At 42.3% G+C, this 20,777-nt stretch overlaps 1 protein-coding gene across 1 annotated transcript in view; it reads right to left on the bottom strand.

Moving 5' to 3' along the window:
- LOC112255307 (receptor-type tyrosine-protein phosphatase gamma-like) overlaps nt 1-20,777 on the bottom strand; it is a 226,989-nt gene that overhangs the window by 168,778 nt on the left and 37,434 nt on the right. Inside the window, exon 2 of the mRNA XM_042324621.1 lies at nt 17,719-17,829. Within this exon, the coding sequence (XP_042180555.1) occupies nt 17,719-17,829 (111 nt within the window). The remainder of the gene's footprint in view (nt 1-17,718; nt 17,830-20,777) is intronic.

Raw genomic sequence — 20,777 nt, 5'->3', positions numbered from 1 at the left:
TCCTTCATGTTTCTAGGTGCGCCTAAATTTTAATTCCAGGTTGCACAGCAAAATAAAATGTGGAAGTTAAATGGTCTCACTGTAGAGCCCCATGGATGTTAACACAAACCCATGAAACAAACCATGATAAACGTGTATAAACACAAACCCATGATGTATAAACACAAACCCCTATGATGTATACACACAAACCCATGATGTATAACACAAACCCATGATGTATAAACAAACAAACCCCCATGATGTATAAACACAAACCCATGATGTATAAAAACACAAAAACCCATGATGTATAAACACAAACCCATGATGTATACACACAAACCTATGATGTATAAATATGTATAAACAAAACCTATGATGTATAAACACAAACCCATGATGTATAAACACAAACCCATGATGTATAAACACAAACCCATGATGTATAAACACAAACATGATGTATAAACACAAACCCATGATGTATACACAAACCTAAATACCCATGATGTATAAACACAAACCTATGATGTATACACACAAACCCATGATGTATATAACACAAACCTGTGATGTATAAACACAAACCTGTGATGTATAAACACAAACCTATGATGTATAAACACAAACCCATGATGTATAAACACAAACCCATGATGTATAAACACAAACCCATGATGTATAAACACAAACCCATGATGTATAAACACAAACCCATGATGTATAAACACAAACCCATGATGTATAAACACAAACCCATGATGTATAAACACAAACCCATGATGTATAAACACAAACCCATGATGTATAAACACAAACCTATGATGTATAAACACAAACCCATGATGTATAAACACAAACCCATGATGTATAAACACAAACCCATGATGTATAAACACAAACCCATGATGTATAAACACAAACCCATGATGTATAAACACAAACCCATGATGTATAAACACAAACCCATGATGTATACACACAAACCCATGATGTATACACACAAACCCATGATGTATACACACAAACCTATGATGTATACACACAAACCTATGATGTATAAACACAAACCCATGATGTTTACACATACATCCTGCTCTGAATCCAGATACGGGCTGCATTAAGAACGAGGTATGAGAAGAGCTTCAAAAATCTGGGGGAGGAGAAGGAGGAGAATGAAGGTGTGGGAGGGGGTTACATAGTTAAATAGAAAACAGAATCCCCAAAAGAGAAAAAGAAGAAGAGCTATACTGTAATCATAACAAATGAGAGAAATCATCTTATTACAATGAGTCATCACATTTCATCTCAGTACAGCTCGCAAGCTCTCCATCAGTACAAACTACAGTGACCCGAAACATTGACTTAAGAACAGATCTGAGTTCTCCTCCAGTCTTTACAGGCTGTGGACTATAGGGCCTGTATTTATCAAGCGTCTCAAGGTGCTAATCTAGGATCAGGTCCTCCCTATCCATAACAATCTTCTTCAATATGATCTAAAACAAAAACTGCTACCTGATTAGCACTCCTACTCTGGTCCTGCAAGGTAAGAGTGGACAACAATAGCTGCTTCAGGTTTGCAGACGGAGCATCCTGCTAATTCCGAACCACAAATCTATAGTTACCGGCGTAATTCACTTATCCAGAGATAACAGGGTAAGTAAAAACGACTAGAATGAACAGAGAAAGGAATCAAGGAGTGGTAAAAGGGATGAAGATGCAGGCCAGGAAGCTGGCCAGGAAGCAGGCCAGGAAGCAGGCCAGGAAGCAGTCACCCTAAACTAAATCCCACCAAGACAACGTCTTACTAAGAACACTGCCATCTGTGTCAATAAATATCTACAGTACCTGTTAAAGCTACAGATGACACCTCCAATGAGTTTATTATAGTCCCTTCCATTCTGCAGGCAAGTACTCCAGTGCTGTACATTAGCAGGTGTGAATGCAATGGAGGTTGAGGTATGAAGGTGACTCATACAATGATCAACAGGGATTCAACAAGTTTCACATTTTGCAGGTGTTGACAGTCTGTGTCGTCTCTCTCCGGATGCAGTAAATATATTAGGAATGTAAATACATAGGGGATCTGTGTGTGAGGACGCTGAGCTAATGATCTATAAAGAGTTAGTCTTTGCCATCCTTATGACAGCATTATCAAATCAAATTGTATTAGTCACATGCGCCGAATATGCGCCGAAGAGTTGAAGACCTTACAGTGAAATGCTGACTTACAAGCCCTTAACCAACAATGCAGTTTACATAATATGAATAAGAAATGAAAGGAACAAGTAATTAAAGAGCGACAGTAAAATAACAATATTGAAACTATATAGAGAGAGTACCGGTACAGATTCAATGTGCGGGGGCACAGGTTAGTTGAGGTAATTGAGTTAACGTGTACATGTAGGTAGAGTTATTAAAGTGACAATGCATAGATAATAACAGAGAGTAGCAGTGGCGTAAGAGGGAGTGGAGGGGTGGGCAATGCAAATAGTCTGGGTAGCCATTTGATTAGGTGTTCAGGAGTCTTATGGCTTGGGGGTAGAAGCTGTTTAGAAGCCTCTTGGACCTAGACTTGGCGCTCCAGTACCGCTTGCTGTGCAGTAGTAGAGAGAACAGTCTATGACTATGGTGGCTGGAGTCTTTGACAATTTTTAGGGCCTTCCTCTGACACTGCCTGGTACAGAGGTCCTGGATGGCAGGAAGCTTGGCCCCAGCGATGTACTGGGCCGTACGCCCTACCCTCTGTAGTGTCTTGCGGTCTGAGGCCGAGCAGTTGCCGTACACGACAGTGATGCAACCAGTCAAGATTTTCTCGATGGTGCAGCTGTAGAACCTTTTGAGGATCTGAGGACCCATGCCAAATCTTTTCAGTCTCCTGAGGTGGAATAGGTTTTGTCGTGTCCTCTTCACGACTGTGTTGGTGTGCTTCAACCATATTAGTTTGTTGGTGATCGTCGGGCCCTGCGGCCTTGTGAATGTTGACCTGTTTAAAGGTCTTACTCACATCGGCTGCAGAGAGCGTGATCACACAGTTGTCCGGAACAGCTGGTGCTCTCATGCATGTTATATAGTTTTTAATGTCTAGTTGGTAGTTTAATCTTCCTCGTAGGTCGTCGATTTTATTTTCCAATGATTGCATGTTTGCATGTTAGCTAGTAGAATGGAAGGCAGAGGGGGTTTATTTGATGCCTACAAATTCTCAGAAGGCAGTCCGACCTCCATCCTCTTTTTCTCCGTCTTCTCTTCACTCAAATGACAGGGATTTGGGCCTGTTCCAGGGAAAGCAGTTTGTCGATCACGTTGGGCTCATCGGACTCGTTAAAGGAAAAAAAAGCTTCTGCCAGTTAGTGGTGAGTAATCGCTGATCTGATGTCCAGAAGTTATTTTTGGTCATAAGAGACGGCAGCAGCAACATTATGTACAGAAAAAGGCTTTAAAAAATAAGTTATAAACAAGGCAAATAAATGAACAAAAAACACATTTGGTTCGGAGCACATAAAACGTCAGCCTTCTTCTTCGGCGCCATGATACAGGACTTATGACACATTTCTTATGATGATGACATCTCCGTTATCTTAATGCTCCTCCTTAGGCCTCTTATAACCACAATAAGGTAGCAAATGTTATTGCATATATTTCATCTGCCCCCTGCAGTTCAGACAGCATAACAACATTAGATCAGAGAGAACCTGTGTGCTCAGGCTGGCAATCACAGTGTTACCATCCATTGGGCCATTACCATCCCATCATCATCACCGTAGGCTGGCAATCTGAGCTACATTCTCCTTATTACCCATCCCATCAAGCCAGGCATGTCCTCATCTGTTAGACTGGAGTAATGGCACCGCACCAACAGCTAGTCAGCCACTGACACGTCAATGCTCCAGAACCACTTTAAAAATATAGAGGCTGACGTCTCAATTCTCTATATAGCCAGTAAAGTAAAACAGCAATCAACTCACTATCCACATATAACAAGCTTATTCCTCAAGTAATGTTTCAGTTTTATTGACATATTATTTTAGGCTGAACTGGAGTTTTCAGCCAGCCAGTGTTAAGATAGTTACCCACATCAGCCCAGGCTATGAGGTGAACTACAATACTGAATGCTCGTCTAGGCAGCACTGGCACAGCATATTCATCTCAATATGCCCTCATTGCAACACTGCAATCAATCAATCAGCCACCAAAAAAAGCTGAGCATTGTCACACACAAATCCCCCATGTATTTACACCCCTAATATATTTACTGCATGTAGAGAGAGAGGACACAGACTGTCAAAGGCAGGCAGGCAGAGACGGAAGATAATTTGGAGATTCTGCACACAAATTAGTTCCTGCCAGGGTGATACATCATGGAGAATTAAGAGGTCTCTGTCTTCAACTCACCTCACCTCACACACCAGAACCTGGGCGGCCGACAGCCATATTGGCACATCTGTCAGGAGAGGATAGAGACAGCCAGGACTGTGTGTGTGTGTGTGTGTGTGTGTGTGTGTGTGTGTGTGACACCCAGGACAGAGACAGAGATGGATGGACCAATCACAGCTCCACAATTGGCTGATCTGATCTGACCAGCAATAACCAAGATGGATCGTCCTATCCTGTGTCAGCTTGCAGCGTGCGGAGCCGGGGGAATTCATTTTTAATAATTAGTGTTCACTTCCAGCGAGCACCTCGGAGTCAATTCTACAGAAAATAAGTGTAGGTAGATAGAAGGGGTTGCAATCCGACCGCAAGGTGCCAGAGGGTGGTGAGTATGGTCCAGTACATCACTGAGGCCGAGCTCCCTGCCATCAAGGACCTCTACACCAGGCGGTATAGACTATAACCCCCGAGTCATAGACTTTTCTCTCAGCTGGAACCAACAGGACCCTGAACAGCTTCTACCCCCAAGCCATAAGACTCTTCCTCCTGCCCTTCGATCCTTCCTGTCCTTGGGCTCGTGCAGTGGGGAGATCTTCGTGGGCTATACTTGGCCTTTTCTCAGGGTTGTAAGTTAGTGGCCTGTTGATATCCCTATACTGGTGTGGGGACTGTGCTTTGCTAAAGTGGGTGGAGTTGTACGCTGCCTGGTTGTCCCGGTACGGGAGTAACTTTGGATGGGGCCAGTGTCCCCCAACCCCATCTGTCTCAGTCTCCAGTATCTATTGTGCAACAGTCTATGTGACGGGGGGCTAGGGTCAGTCTGTTATATCTGGTGTAATTTTCCTGTCTTAGCTGGTGTCCTGTGTGACCTTAGATATGCTCCCTCTAATTCTCCAATCTCTCTCTCTTCCCTCCAGGATGCCTAGGTACTCCCATGCCTCAGGACTACCTGGCCTTTCTTGCTCACTGGGTTTTAGGCTCGGTTTCTATATAAGCACTTTGTGACAACTGCTGTTGTAAAAAGAGCTCTATAAATACATGTGATGGATTGATTGACTATTAAAGAAGACTGCTGAATAGCTAATCAAATGGCTACCTGCATTGACTCTTTTTTTGCACTAACTCTCTTCCACTGACTCTATGCACACACCCTGACATCCAACAAGAGCACACACACACACACACGCCACACACACTCACCACATCCCTGCTGCTACTGTCTATTATCTTTCCTGTTGACTAGTCACTTTACCCCTACCTATATGTTAAAAGCTACTTCATACCCCTTCACATCGGCTCATTACTGGTACTCCCTGCATATAGCCATGTTACTTGTACTCCTTACTGTTATTCACTTGTGTATTCATTCCACGTGCCACTATTTCAATGTTTTATTAAATGTTTCATCTTAACTCTGCATTGTTGGAAAAGGACCCGTCAGTTAGCATTTTACTGTTAGTCTCCACCTGTTGTTCACAAAGCATGAGACAAAGACAATGTTATTTGATTTTATTTGGTTGACAATTCACATCATCAGTGAAAGTCATACACACACACACAGATGACACAATGGGTTATAAACGACGGGTGTTGAGTTGTTATCCTCGCGGGGAGCCGTGCGTGTCTGAGCCACAGAGGGTGATTGTAAATGCACATTGTAGCACGGCCGCAATGGCTGCCTTTTAACTGACCTGGAGACTCCTTCCATAGAGAACATTGACATTCGAGTCAAGGTTGCATTTTGAATGGAACCTCCCTTTAACTGGCCTTCTGATCATATGGGGGAACAGGGTTTAAACAGAGCAGGTAGTCTGCCTCCTCTCTGTTCTGTTCTGCCACGGCTTGGTTTGCCATGGTTCAGTGACCACCGCAGCACCACCATCAGAGAGAGAGGAGGGAGGAGGAGTGATAAAGGGTAAGAAACAAGGGTGATGTGGGGAGAGGGGATACAGGAAAGCGAGAAGGTGTGTGTATGTGTGAGAGAGAATGAGCGAGAGTGAGTGAGAGAGAGAGAGAGTGAGAGAAACAGAGAGAGAGATCAGGTAAAGAGTGAAGAGAGAGAAGGAGCCAACACACACATTGCACATGCTCTGTTGCATTCTAGGACAAAACTAGTTTCCTGAAGGCAGTCTGATCTGTGGAGCCATTCTGCATGTTCTCATCCACAACAACAGCAACAACATGTAATGGTTGCTTTAAAGATGTAAACACAGAGAAACAGACAATAGTACAAAGTCTCTCTGTCTGAGGATAGGTAGGTAGTTGGACACTAGCCATAACAATCAGCAGTTATATTAGTGCTGCATTACCATTGTGAAAGGTGAGGGGTTGCTAACAGTGAGGCACATTCCCTTCCTGAGTTTCCTAGGAGTAGAATGATCCACAGCCTGGGAGAGTATCTTTCAGCCCCATACTCAGGCCAGCTAACCAACCACCTCTTCAGTTCTCCCTCCATCACCTTGACCATGTAGTGCCAACACCGACTGGAGACAGTTCATCTGAGGGAAACCATTATGCTCCACTGACCATGACTGACTGACAATAGTGTACTGCATGCAGGATGTGTGTCCATGTACAGGTAACTGCATAAATAAAGGAAACACCAACTTAAAGTGTCTTAAGGTGTTGGGCCACCACGTTCCACCAGAACAGCTTCAATGCGCCTTGGCATAGATTCTACAAGTGTCTGGAACTCTATTGGAGGGATGTGACACTGTTCTTCCATGAGAAATTCCATAATTTAGTGTTTTGTTGATGGTGGTGAAAAATGCTGTCTCAGGATCTCCCATATGTGAATTTCCCATAAGTGTTCAATTGGGTTGAGATTAGAGGTCGACCGATTAATTAGGGCCGATTTCAAGTTTTCATAACAATCGGCAATCGGCATTTTTGGGCACCGATTATGGCCGATTACATTGCACTCCACAAGGAGACTGCGTGGCAGGCTGACTACCTGTTATGCGAGTGCAGCAAGGAGCCAAGGTAAGTTGCTAGCTAGCGTTAAACTTATCTTGTAAAAAAACAATCAATCTTAACATAATCACCAGTTCAACTAGTAATATCATCAACCATGTGTAGTTATCTAGCTTGTCCCGCGTTGCATATAATCAATGAGGTGCCTGATAATTTATCATCGAATCACAGCCTACCTCGCCAAACGGTGATGATTTAACAAGCACATTCGCGAAAAAAGCACTGTCGTTGCACCAATGTGTACCTAACCATAAACATCAATGCCTTTATTAAAATCAATACACAAGTATATATTTTTAAACCTGCATATTTAGTTAATATTGCCTGCTAGCATGAATTTCTTTTATCTAGGGAAATTGTGTCACTTCTCTTGCATTCTGTGCAACAGAATCAGGGTATTGTAACGGTTTTCTTGAGTTGATGGAGAGGCGGACCAATACGCAGCATGGTTAGTTTTGTACATCTTTAATAAAGATGAAATTACAACAATCTACAAAACAAGAAACGTGAAACAACTGAAACAGTCCTATCTGGTGCCACAAACACAAAGACAGGAACAATCACCCACAAAACCCAACACCAAACAGGCTACCTAAATATGGTTCCCAATCAGAGACAATGACTAACACCTGCCTCTGATTGAGAACCATATCAGGCCAAACACAGAAACAGACAAACTAGACACACAACATAGAATGCCCACACAGATCACACCCTGACCAAACAAAACATAGAAACATACAAAGCAAACTATGGTCAGGGTGTGACAGGTATATGCAGCAGTTTGGGCGGCCTGGCTTGTTGGGAACTGTGTGAAAACCATTTCTTACTAACATAGACTAATTCATTTGCCAGAATTGTACATAATTATGACATAACATTGAAGGTTGTACAATGTAACAGCAATATTTAGACACCCGTTCTATAAAATACGTAACGGTTCCGTATTTCACTGAATGAATAAACGTTTTGTTTTCAAAATGATAGTTTCCGGATCGATATTAATGACCTAAGGCTCATATTTCTGTGTGTTATTATATTATAATGAAGTCAATGATTTGATAGAGCAGTCTGCCTGAGCGGTGGTAGGCAGCAGCAGGTTCGTAAGCATTCATTCAAACAGCACTTTCCTGCATTTGCCAGCAGCTCTTCGCTGTGCTTCAAGCATTGCGATGTTTATGACTTCAAGCCCATCAACTCCAAGATTAGGCTGGCAATACTACAGTGCCTAAAAGAACATCCAATAGTCAAAGGAATATGAAATACAAATGGTATAGAGAGAAATAGTCCTATAATTCCTATAATAACTACAACCTAAAACTTCTTACCTGGGAATATTGAAGACTCATGTTAAAAGGAACCACCAGCTTTCGTATGTTCTCATGTTCTGAGCAAGGACCTGAAACGTTAGCTTTCTTACATGGCACATATTGCACTTTTACTTTCTTCTCCAACACTTTGTTTTTGCATTATTTACACCAAATTGAACATTATTTATCATTATTTATTTGAGACTAAATTGATGTTATTGATGTTTTATATTAAGTTAAAATAAAAGTGTTCATTCAGTATTGTTGTAATTGTCATTATTACAAATATTAGTTTTTAAATGCAAAAGACCGATTAATCGGTATCGGCTTTTTTTGGTCCTCCAATAATCGGTATCGGCATTGAAAAATCATTGTCGGTCGACCTCTAGTTGAGATCTGGTGACTGAGGCGCACACATACACCCACACACCCTTAAAACGCCCCTATACTCCTTTGAGACCCCTCTTTCAAATTCACAGATCCCTTCATCTAGCCATGGCAGCTGAAATAATGGGCAACTGGGCATTTTTATACATGACCCTAAACATGATGGGTTGTTAATTGCTTAATTAGGTCAGGAACCACACCTGTGTGGAAGAACCTGCTTTCAATATACTATACTTTGTATCCCTCATTTACTCAAGTGTTTTCTTTATTTGGGCAGTTACCTGTATATCATGGACTCAAGGGTTGTACAGTAGAATTCATCACGACTTGAATGAGTGTTAGACAAATGAGTCATGCTGTTCATTGACTTACACCAAGGCTAATGTAGCTAGCTTCATCACAATACAATGCCAGGATACAGAAAGGATACAGATACAAGCCCAACAATGTATCAAGAGACTGATGCCATGTCTACATAAATATGACTCATCTCTAATCCAACTGGTTTCATCCAACTGCGGGTTAATATAAAAGCTCTGAATAAAAAGTAAGAACTACACACTCAGAGCCAGAGACAAACAAGACACAAACACAAACACAGGGAGAGAGAGAGAGAGAGAGAGAGAGAGAGAGAGAGAGAGAGAGAGAGAGAGAGAGAGAGGGAAAGGGGGATAATGAAAAAGCTTCAGAAAGAGAAAAAAATAACTGATAAATGATGCAGATCTGAGTTCCTGCGGGGGTCTCATGGTGTGAGATATCATCTCATGAAAAATGCCTTCGCCGAGCACACACATGCCTTGAATAACCTTTAATCACATTCCCGGGTGTGGGTTTCTGTGTAACTTATTTAGTGTTTCATAACTAAAGTACACACACTGCATTGAGAGTGAGACACAGTACACCTCTCTCTTCTGTGCAGCAAATGTGAAAGAATAAGAAGTAGGTTAGGTTAACCTTCTCTTAATGTTGTAAAGTGTAAATTAGAATAGTGAAATCTGCACAACATTTTCTATCCTTTCATTTGCATCTGCAACATTTTGACTTTCTGCATTAGGCAGTCTCCCTGGCAGAGAAAAAGTCTATAAAAAATGTGAAATATCGATTTCTGATTGACACAGTGAATTACTTGCACAACACAAGAGAGGTGTATTGAAAGAGTAAAGGATAAAAAGCTATAGAACCTTGGTAGAGACTGGTAAATGATAAAATGATTCTCCTGCCAACTGAGTGGAATATAGAGGAGGCTCAAACTCTGGTGTCAGGTGATATGAATCACAACATATGTCGGACACTACACCATCCAAGCAGGGTTACCTCACGAGACCGACTCATGTCCACTACATATGCAAAAATGGCTGCCTTAGACAGGAATCCTATTCAATAACTAGGCATGCCAAAGGGTGAATGACTGAAATGTGTGCAGGTAGATGGAGGCGTACTAGCTCTCCATAACAGTGGCTGAGGCATCCTGCTTCTTCTACAATCGTCTGGTCTCCATAGCAGAAAGTACAGATCAAAGCTCATTAGGAGAACAGAACTGTAGGGGACATGAAGGGGGGAGTGGTGAAGCCGGAGAGTAAGAGCGATGGAGGAAGGAAGGGAGAGAGTAAGGTGAAGGAGGTAGGGAAAGAGGAGAGTGAGAAATCTGTGTGAGAGAGATACATAGGGTGAGGGTGCAGTATTCTTGCTGAAGGTACTACTCCTCTGGCTGCAGTTATCAATTAGCCTGGAATCCTAACTTCTATGCTCCAGTTGCACCTGGTGTTATCCATGGTCTCCACTCCCCCATGTACTAAAGCTACAGCTGAGGTTCTAGGGTTGTCATGGTACCAGTATTGCATTACTCAGAGGCATCGTGGGAAAAAAAGAAAACAACATTTCCTAACAGCTTTATGTTGTCACCCAGAATCACATGTTTCTTTTCCAAGCTAGAGCACAAACAAAGAGTTTAGTCTGCTTTGTGTTTCCCTTTTTGCCATGAAAAATCAGTGATCGCGATACTGGTATAATGACAACCCTAAGCTGAACACAGAGAGACACAGAGGTAACAGTAGTAACAGATGCTAGTTTGCCCAACCACTGTGAGAGAGCTGAGGGCTCTTCACAGAGGAACACACACAACAGGATAATGGCACAGAGGCCTGGGAAAGGATGGAGGCTGGCTGGAGTCAATTACAGCATACGAGAGAATGTGAGTTATTCCAACCAAGTATGTTATTTTTAATTCTTTATAACCTTTATTCCCCAGGTGGTCCCATTAGGGCCAAAATACCTCTTCAAAAGACCTACTGTAGCATGTAGCAGCAGACTAACCCAGGCCAGGCTGTAGTGGCTGCTACACTGCCTGTATACGTCTCCATTCCCTCCCACGTGGCTCTTAATAACCATTTAGCTGCTATGGCTTGTCCTTCCCCCATTCACAGCCCATAGACACTAATTACTTCTCTAAAGCAACGCTGGACAACATTTCTCTTCTGTCTTCCCTTTCTCCAATGGCTCCATTTAACTCAGTCACAATGAGCTCGCTGCCTCACCATTAACCCTGCTGTCATTTACTCACAGTGCTTCTGACTACATATTCCCCCTAACAATACAAAGCACACTGAGGCAAAAAATAGCTTTTAGCTGTCTGAATCCCTATAGCTCAGTGTCAACACAGGTTCAGTGTCCAACAACTAAGACAGGTTTGAATAGAGAGCATGACACATTAAAAGCTCAGAGAGCACAGAGAGAGGCCTGGCAGAAAGGCTGCAGAGGCTAGGGTTTGCTATGTGCTAAGTGCTATGACTACAAAGGCAATTACAATTACAGTGAAACTAGCTTTACCATATTCTGAACTTCTACCTAACCAATAGCTTTATTTAACTGTTTAGGTGTATTGTACAAAGAATGTCAGAACAGTGTGGACAATAACTACAGTTGCCCCCTGAGCTGACACTACAGCAGTAACTGTAACACATGGAAATATGAGTAAACATTACTATCAATGATCTATGGGTGGTGATCCTTGTAAAATAGGTATTCTGACCTCAATGGGTCTTCCTAAATAAAGGTTATCTTCTCTCCCAGGAGGTACAGGACAAAATAATCTCTCGTGGACAGTTCTACATAAACATAACTGGTACCGTAGAATCTGTCATTATTGAATGGAATATGTAGCATATTCTTTCCAATGTTTGGGTTTTTCTTAACTGTTTATTTGTACAAATCACAATTTTGCAGGTGTTAGCATCTTTGGAATGTCAGAAGGGGAGGAGACATTCAGCCTGTAACTTGCAAAGAGAGAGCGGAGCTCCTCGTTCCAGTTCCAAAAGCAGATTTGGATACAGATAAGCACCTAAATTGGAACACAGTGGCTGTACAGTAACATGCTATTCATGACGTCAAAGCTCAAGTTCTACGCTTCAAAGCAAAGTATTGGTTTTGAATGACAGCGGTTCTGAACATGAACACCGCACGCAACAACAAGTTGCCCCCATCCCTCCCACAAACTGGGAAACTTTTGCAAATGTGTTGTCTGAGTGAGGTAAATGCTGGAAATAAAGACAACTCAATGTATTTTGAAAGATGAGATGTTGAGGATTATAATAAATAACAAGTCAAACAACTGTTAGTCTTGACTTTCCCATATCATTCCCATACAGTAACAAGATGAAATGGCGCCATTGCTGGGTTGTTCTGAACAGAATGAGCCTAATGTTTTTGGTATTGTGAAGACATTTGGCAGGGAACACGCATCTGAATGTACTCATGACTAGGGCTGGGTGATATACTATACAATAAAATTCATTAAATGTACACTATCGTTCAAAAGTTTAGGGTCACTTAGAAATCCTTGTTTTTGAAAGTAAGCACATTTTTTGTCCATTTAAAATAACATCAAATTGATCAGAAATACAGTGAAGACATTGTTAATGTTGTAAATGTGGCACGCCTGCTCCCGCTCTACCCCCCCTGGAGCTCGAGGGCGCCAGGCTGCACGGCACTACGCTCTGCTGCCACCATCATTTATGCACACCTGCCTTCCCTCGTCACGCGCTTCAGTGATATTGGACTCACCTGGACTCACTCAGTCACCTGTTTATTACCTCCCCTATATGTGTCAGCTCCTCAGCTCTGTTCACCACTGCTGCATTGATTGTCATATGTCTGTGTGACCTGTGTGCTGACGCTGTTCCTGTCTTGTTCTATGTCTGTGTGACCTGTGTGCTGACGCTGTTCCTGTCTTGTTCTATGTCTGTGTGACCTGTGTGCTGACGCTGTTCCTGTCTTGTTCTATGTCTGTGTGACCTGTGTGCTGACGCTGTTCCTGTCTTGTTCTATGTAATGTTCCCGAATAAATATCTGACTCCCCGTACCTGCTTCTTCTGTCTGGCGTCGGTGCTTACAGAATTACTACTGTAGCTGGAAACGGCAGATTTTTTATGGAATATCTACATAGGCGTAGAGGCCCATTATCAGCAACCATCACTCCTGTGTTCCAATGGCACGTTGTGTTAGCTAATCCAAGTTTATCATTTTAAACGGCTAATTGAACATTACAAAACCATTTTGCAATTATGTTAGAGCAGCTGAAAACTGTTGTTCTGCTTAAAGAAGCAATAAAACTGGCCTTCTTTAGACTAGTTGAGTATCTGGAGCATCAGCATTTGTGGGTTCGATTACAGGCTCAAAATGGCCAGAAATAAAGAACTTTCTTCTGAAACTCATCAGTCTATTCTTGTTCTGAGAAATGAAGGCTATTCCATGTGAGAAACTGCCAAGAAACTGAAGATCTCGTACATCGCTGTGTACTAGTCCCTTCACAGAACAGCGCCAACTGGCTCGAACCAGAATAAAAAGAGGAGTGGGAGGCCCAGTGCACAACTGAGTAAGAGGACAAGTACATTAGTGCGTCTAGTTTGAGAAACAGACGTCTCACAAGTCCTAAACGGGCAGCTTCATTAAATAGTACCCACAAAACACCAGTCTCAACAGTGAAGAGGCGACTCCGGGATACAGACCTTCTAGGCAGAGTTCCTCTGTTCAGTGTCTGTGTTCTTTTGCCCATCTTAATATTTTATTTTTATTGGCCAGTTTGAGATGTTGCTTTTTCTTTGCAACTCTGCCATTCTGGTACGGCTACCAACATTTTAGCACTGAATGTTATGTGCTATAGATGTGTAGTCTGTGTTAATGAATGTGCAGTGGCCGTAAAAATATGCATTTGTATAAGGAATCGGCAACTCGTTCTCATATTCTTATCCAGGCGGGCCACTTGATTTCAACATGTAAACAAAGTGAACAGGCTGTTATTCAAACAGTTGGAGACGGACAGGAGGGTCTATTCATAACCTGTTCAAATGCTCTACCTTACAAGCAAATAGATCCAAGTTGGCTAGACTTTAAATATAATGATTAGCTAGCTACTCACTAGCAGTGGGCTTGTGCTTGTGGGAGATTGTTTATGAGAGCTGATTTCATTTTCTATAACGGCTGCTACCAGAAGTTGGACTGAATGGCAGAGCAGTCTAAGGCACTGCACCGCAGTGCTAGTGGCGTCACAACAGACTACAGATTGGAACCAGGGTTGTACCACAACTGGCCGTGATCGGGAACCTCATAGGGCGGCGCACAATTGGCCTAGCGTCGTACGGGTTAGGGAAGGGTTTGGCCGTGGTAGGCCATCATTGTAAATAAGAATTTGTTCGTAACTGACTAGCCTAGTTAAATAAAGGTTAAATAAATAAAACATTTGTTAATGTGTATGGATCTGGTTACATTTGTAACAAAATTGGCATTTTCATAGACTTGAAAGCGAAATCAGTGATTTTTGCAAAAATAAATATTTTTATAAAATACAATTATTACCACCCGTCTTATGGTTGAAGGCTTATCTTTATTATAGGTTCAATTTACAAGTCCTGAATTCATTAGATTATTACTGACTGTTTGAAATGCAGTGTATTGATCTTTAATTGTGGAACAAAGCTTATTTAGAGAGAATATTTTTAGGCCATATCACCCAGCCCTACTTGTGTCTCTACTCTGTGTGCACCAACATTCTGATCTGATTCTCTGAATTGCCTCATGAACACCTAACACTGTAAGATTGTTTTTAGAATGCGTAAACAACAACAGTCATTTTGTGATGGCGGGGATGCAGGGCTGTGTTCCAAAGAAAACAAATACTAGTCTGCTTGCTCTAGTTCCTCAACAGCACAGCTAGGAGAGCTCAAAATAGCACCTTATGGTTGAAGTCTCTTCTTTGAGTCATCAAAGTGCATTGGAAATACATAGGAACTGTGCACACTTCGGAGAGGTGTGTGGCCACTTGGAGACAACAGTTAGTCCTCTCACTGAAACCCGTGTCATTTTTATTTGTTGCACCTACCCCAAATGTTACATGAATATTCTTATCCTGTTACTGAATGTATCCAGAGTATTTTTAGATTTCGTTATCAACAAATGTGGCAAAAAGTACAGTAAAAAGTCAAATGCACATTAAATTGACAGTATAATGTTTGGATTCAGTCTTGAGTCAGATTAAGTGTTTAGTTCTCACCTTTAGTCTAATCATTTTCCCATATTCAAACTGTTCCCTTTGATTGCTACCATGGTTATGCATTTCCATATTCCTTCTGTAAGAAACATTTCAATTTAGCCCTATCAATACAGCAAATTCCCACGAGTGTATGGAGTTCAAATGTACCCAGAGCTTAATTGAGCAGCTGACCAATTACACAACACTTTAGTTCTGGATTAACTGATGATTAAGGAGGAGAAGAAGTGTACTAAAAATAACTTTATCCTACTTCGTGCTCTAAAGGAAACATCACTGGGAATATAACCGTTAAATCAGTTAATTCGTATAGCTCTTTCCACAAAGGCAAAGTGGAATTGGAAAGAGGTTTGAAAGGGTTTTTTAGTGATCTTTTCCTTTTTAAATATTTTTAAATATGACTGATTTTTATAGGACTGCAGGCGGTGCTAAAATAAGCAGGAGGGAGGTAAGTGAGAATGACTTTTCAAGCATAATATACAATCCAAAGAGGCAGAATATCATTAGTTTCCATCTCACTTCAGCCTTGTCCTACTCAGATGGCCGAGAGCACTTTGTTCATGTTCTCATCTAATGGGAAATTTGCGCAGTTAGTGGATATGAATAGGACCAGGGATACTACTTCTAGCTTTTCGATTAAAATTCAAGCCGCTGCTTTTGAGGATCACAGTGAGGTAGCTGGCTAGCAGCACAATGGTTGTAAAAAAGCACATTCAGTGAATTAATCACATATAGGCCTACACACAAACACTGCTTGAGCGTACACACCCACAGACATACAGTACATACACCCACCCACAGCATGTCGTGAATAACCAAAGGCACAAAGTAAATGTATGCATGATGAATCATCTATTAGATCTGAAACCTTATTGAAGGCTGCCCTGCAACATATACTTCATCATCAGACCTTGTGAAAGTTTTTCTGGACACAACTGTACTTTAAAATATGTTAATTTAGCTCTAGCTAGGGATGTGCACGTTTATATGAATATCCGAATGTACGTTAGTCTTCAAATACTTGCCTGAGTATTTATTTCTGACAGAAAAAATATATGTAGGCGTCTTTTAACACTGAAAAGGCTTTTTCCAAACAAACTAAAATATTCATGTGACATTGTTACATAGAAAGATATACCAAGACATTTGAAAGTATTAATTAAATAAAACAAACCTTTCAATTGAGTTTTTATGACGTGTACCATGCTCCCCATAAGAAGACCAGTACCATTCATGTGTGTAGCTTGTTGTTTACGTTGGCCAATCGAAGCGGCTCAATGTGTAGCAAGTAGAGTGAGAGTTCACTAATGCACGATGGAATTAAAAGTTAGCAAAAGGAGGAGAAGTAGGCTACAACGGGCAACCAACAGGTAGGCTGTTGTGTTAACTGAATGGGGTTGGGGGAAAAGCGCAGCATATGGCCTCGTTTAGCCTAACTAGCCTCTCTAGGCTACTCCAGTCAAGACAGGCACTGCTATATGGGATGATAAATAACATTGTGGCTACTACAAGTTGGCTTGTCTTGGCTGTAGCTGAGTTTCCTTGGCGTCTCTCTTTCTCTATCCATCTGCTCCCTCCAATGACTGTAAGGCTCGCTCCCATCTCACACACACAGCTGCAGCAATAGAACGCCAGCCTTTCCCCCAAGCCCAGCAGTGCTCAGGTTAAAAAGGTACATTTAAGAAACACATGTATGGCTGAATGGTGCTCACAAGGACCACACTAGTTCCTGCTCCAGCACAGCATCCATAACACACATCAACAACTACTCCCTGTAGCTACCAATCAGAGGGAGAGAGGTAAAGAGGGAAAGAGGGAAAGAGGGAAAGGGAGAGAGGGAAAGAGGGAAAGAAGAGTTGAATTATGAGCAACAAAAACAAAGTAGGAGTGTAGAGGATATTGGGAAGGATTTGGAAAGAAGGGAGAAAAGTTAAAAATCAATAAAAGACAAAAGAGGAAGATTACAGAGTTACAGTAAGGTAATATGTCTCCACAGCCACAGTCCAATTAGGTTTGACCCATCTCCTTAATTGATCAGAGAAGAGCAAGAGACAGAATCCTAGAGAGGAATTAGGGCTAGAACCTGTGGCAAAAAAGTGAATCCATCTTGCCTGGGGACATAGCTGTACCACTATGGAGGGTCAAATTACTCACCTGAATAAGCCCAGTAGGAGTCTCCTCCTGCCGCCCTCCTCTCCCTCACCCTGCCCCCCATGCTCCCATGATGCTCTTTTTCTACTGGCCCCGACTGGCCACCCTGTAGAGCTGAGGGAAATAGAGAGACAGAGGTTAGAGGTCAGAAAGAATATATAAGAAAAACCTAATATTGAGTTGCACCCCTTTTGCCCTCAGAACAGCTTCAATTTGTTGGGGCATTGACCCTACAAGGTGTCGAAAGCGTTCCTCAGGGATGTGCCCCATGCCCCATGTTGACTCCAATGCTTCCCACAGTTGTGTAAAGTAGGCTTGATATCCTTTGGGTGGTTGACCATTCTTGATACACACGGGAAACTTGTGAGAAAAACCCAGCAGTATTGCAGTTCTTGACACACTACTACTATACTACTACAACACTACTACTATACTACTACTACTATACTCTGTTCAAAGGCACTTATTATATCTTTTGTCTTGCACATTCACCCTCTGAATGGCACACATACACAATCCATGTCTCAATTGCCTAAGTCTCCTCTCTTCCCCTTTCCTTCACTGATCAAAGTGGATTTAATAAGTGACATCAATAAGGGATCATAGCTTTCACCTGGATTCACCTGGTCAGTCTGTCATAGAAAGAGCAGGTGTTCTTAAAGGTCTAAGCCCTGTTTAAGCTGGGGGAGTACTACTAAACTATACAATATTGTTTTAAGAAGGTTGTACCAAAGATCATTTTACTATTTGATTTAGAATTTTAAGATTTTTTTTTTTTAAGTATCCCAAAAAATCTGAAACAATTATTTGATGAAAAATGGAAGGAAGTTTGTTTTGAAGTGTCTTTCCTCTATCTGAGAGATACAGTACATGGCTGACACATGCTCGTCAAACATGGCATTCCAAAATCATGGGCATTAATATGGAGTTAGTCCCGCCTTTGCTGCTATAACAGCCTCCACTTTTTATGGAAGGCTTTCCACTAGATTTTGGAACATTGCTGCGAGACTTGCTTCCATTCTGCCACAAGAGCATTAGTAAATTCAGGCACTGATATTGGGCGATTAGGCCTGGCTCTCAGTCGGCGTTCCAATTCATCCCAAAGGTGTTCGATGGGGTTGAGGTCAGGGCTTTTGAGGGTCAGTCAGGTTCTTACACAGCGATCTCGACAAACTATTTCTGTACGGACCTCGCTTTGTGCACGGAGGCATTGTCATGCTGAAACAGGAAAGGGCCATCCCAAAACTGTTGCCACAAAGTTGGAAGCACAGAATCATCTAGAATGTCATTGTATGCTGTAGCATTAAGATTTCCCTTCACTGGCCTAGCCCGAACCATAAAAAAATGGTCCCAGACCATTATTTCTCCATCAACAAACTTTACAGTTGGAAATGGCACTATGCATTCGAGCAGGTATCGTTCTCATGGCATCCGCCAAACACAGACTCGTCTGTCAGACTGCCAGGTGGTGAAGCGTGATCCATCACTCCATAGAACGCACTTCCACTTCTCCAGAGTCCAATGGCGGCGAGCTTTACACCACTCCAGCCAACACTTGACATTGCGCATGGTGATCTTAGGCTTGTGTGCAGCTGCTCGGCCAAGGAAACCCATTTCATTAAGCTTCCGACAAGCTGATGTTGCTTCCAGAGGCAGTTTGGAACTGGGTGGTGAGTGTTGCAACCAAGGACAGACGAATTTTACGCGCCATGCGCTTCAGCGGTCCCGTTCCGTGAGCTTGTTTGGCCCACCACTTCGCGGGGTAGCCGTCGTTGCTCCTAGATGTTTCCACTTATATTTCCACAATAACAGTTTCCACTTATGTTTCCACAATAACAACACTTACAGTTGATCGGGGCAACTCTAGCAGGGCAGAAATCTGTCGAACTGACTTGGTGGAAAGGTAGCATCCTGTGACGGTGCCATGTTGAAAGTCACTGAGCTCTTCAGTACGTTCCATTCTACTAACAACGTTTGTCTATTGGGATTGCAGGGTTGTGTACTCGATTTTATAGACCTGTCGGGTGTGGCTGAAATAGCCGAACCCACAAATTTGAAAGGGTGTACACATACTGTTGGTCATGTAGTGTATAAGAAAGATCAGGAAAATATTGGAACAACGATGTTTATTCTGAAGTGTCTGTCCTACTGTATTTCTACGAGACATAAGAAAGATCAGGAAACATTTGTTGTTGTTTTTTTTTACATGTTTTGAACCCCTTATTTTTGTCACTAAACAGTCTCCATATACTGTATACTTCCATTATTCTTTTCAACTGGTAACGGGGGACCTTCAGAGGCCTGCGGGTGTCTTGCATTTAAACAGAGGGGTAATATTATTGTGTAGCCCAAACTGTTCAGACGCTACAGACATAAGTTGGCAGATCGGCTGTACCGACTTCAGACGAGTACCAAGACGCTTCTGGGGGTCGTAGAGCAAAACAGAGATCATCATCATGTTCGTGGGAGTCTCATCTTTCCATAGGGGCGTCATAATAGTTTGGACGCTACAGATGATTTTGTGAGAAGAGCGATTTTCGGGCTGTCTCATGGTCTGAAAAACACTGCTGTAACTCTGTCACCTTTCACTACAAATGCAGAAGTGTTACATACTGATATCTCTAGCTTAAACTGACAGATTTTTATGGGGATTGTTTTGTTATGCTAATTAGATTTCCGAAGGGGCGTGGACATCGACCTTAGGGGGTTAATGTTTTGTATAGTCAGTGCATGTTAGAAATGTTTAAACTTGGGCCTCCCGAGTGGCGCAGCAGTCTACAGCACTGCATGGCAGAGGTGTTACTACAGACCCAGGTTCATTCCAGAGCTGTGCCACAACTGGCAGTGGCCGGGAGTCCCATGGGACGATGCACAATTGGCCCAGCGTCATCGAGGTTAAGGGAGGGTTTGGCCGGCGGGGCTTTATTTGGCTCATCGCACTCTAGCAACTCCTTGTGGGGGGCCTGCGGGCTGACCCCGGTCGCCAGTTGAACAGTGTTTCCTCCAAAACATTGGGTTAAGTAGCGCGGTTAGTCGGGTTATGTTTCAGAGGACACTTGGCT

The sequence above is a fragment of the Oncorhynchus tshawytscha genome, linkage group LG07 (genome assembly GCF_018296145.1).
Source record: "Oncorhynchus tshawytscha isolate Ot180627B linkage group LG07, Otsh_v2.0, whole genome shotgun sequence".
Classification (NCBI taxonomy): Eukaryota; Metazoa; Chordata; class Actinopteri; order Salmoniformes; family Salmonidae; genus Oncorhynchus; species Oncorhynchus tshawytscha.
Note: the sequence above shows the minus strand (reverse complement) of the source record. Positions and strands in the feature narration are given on the sequence as shown.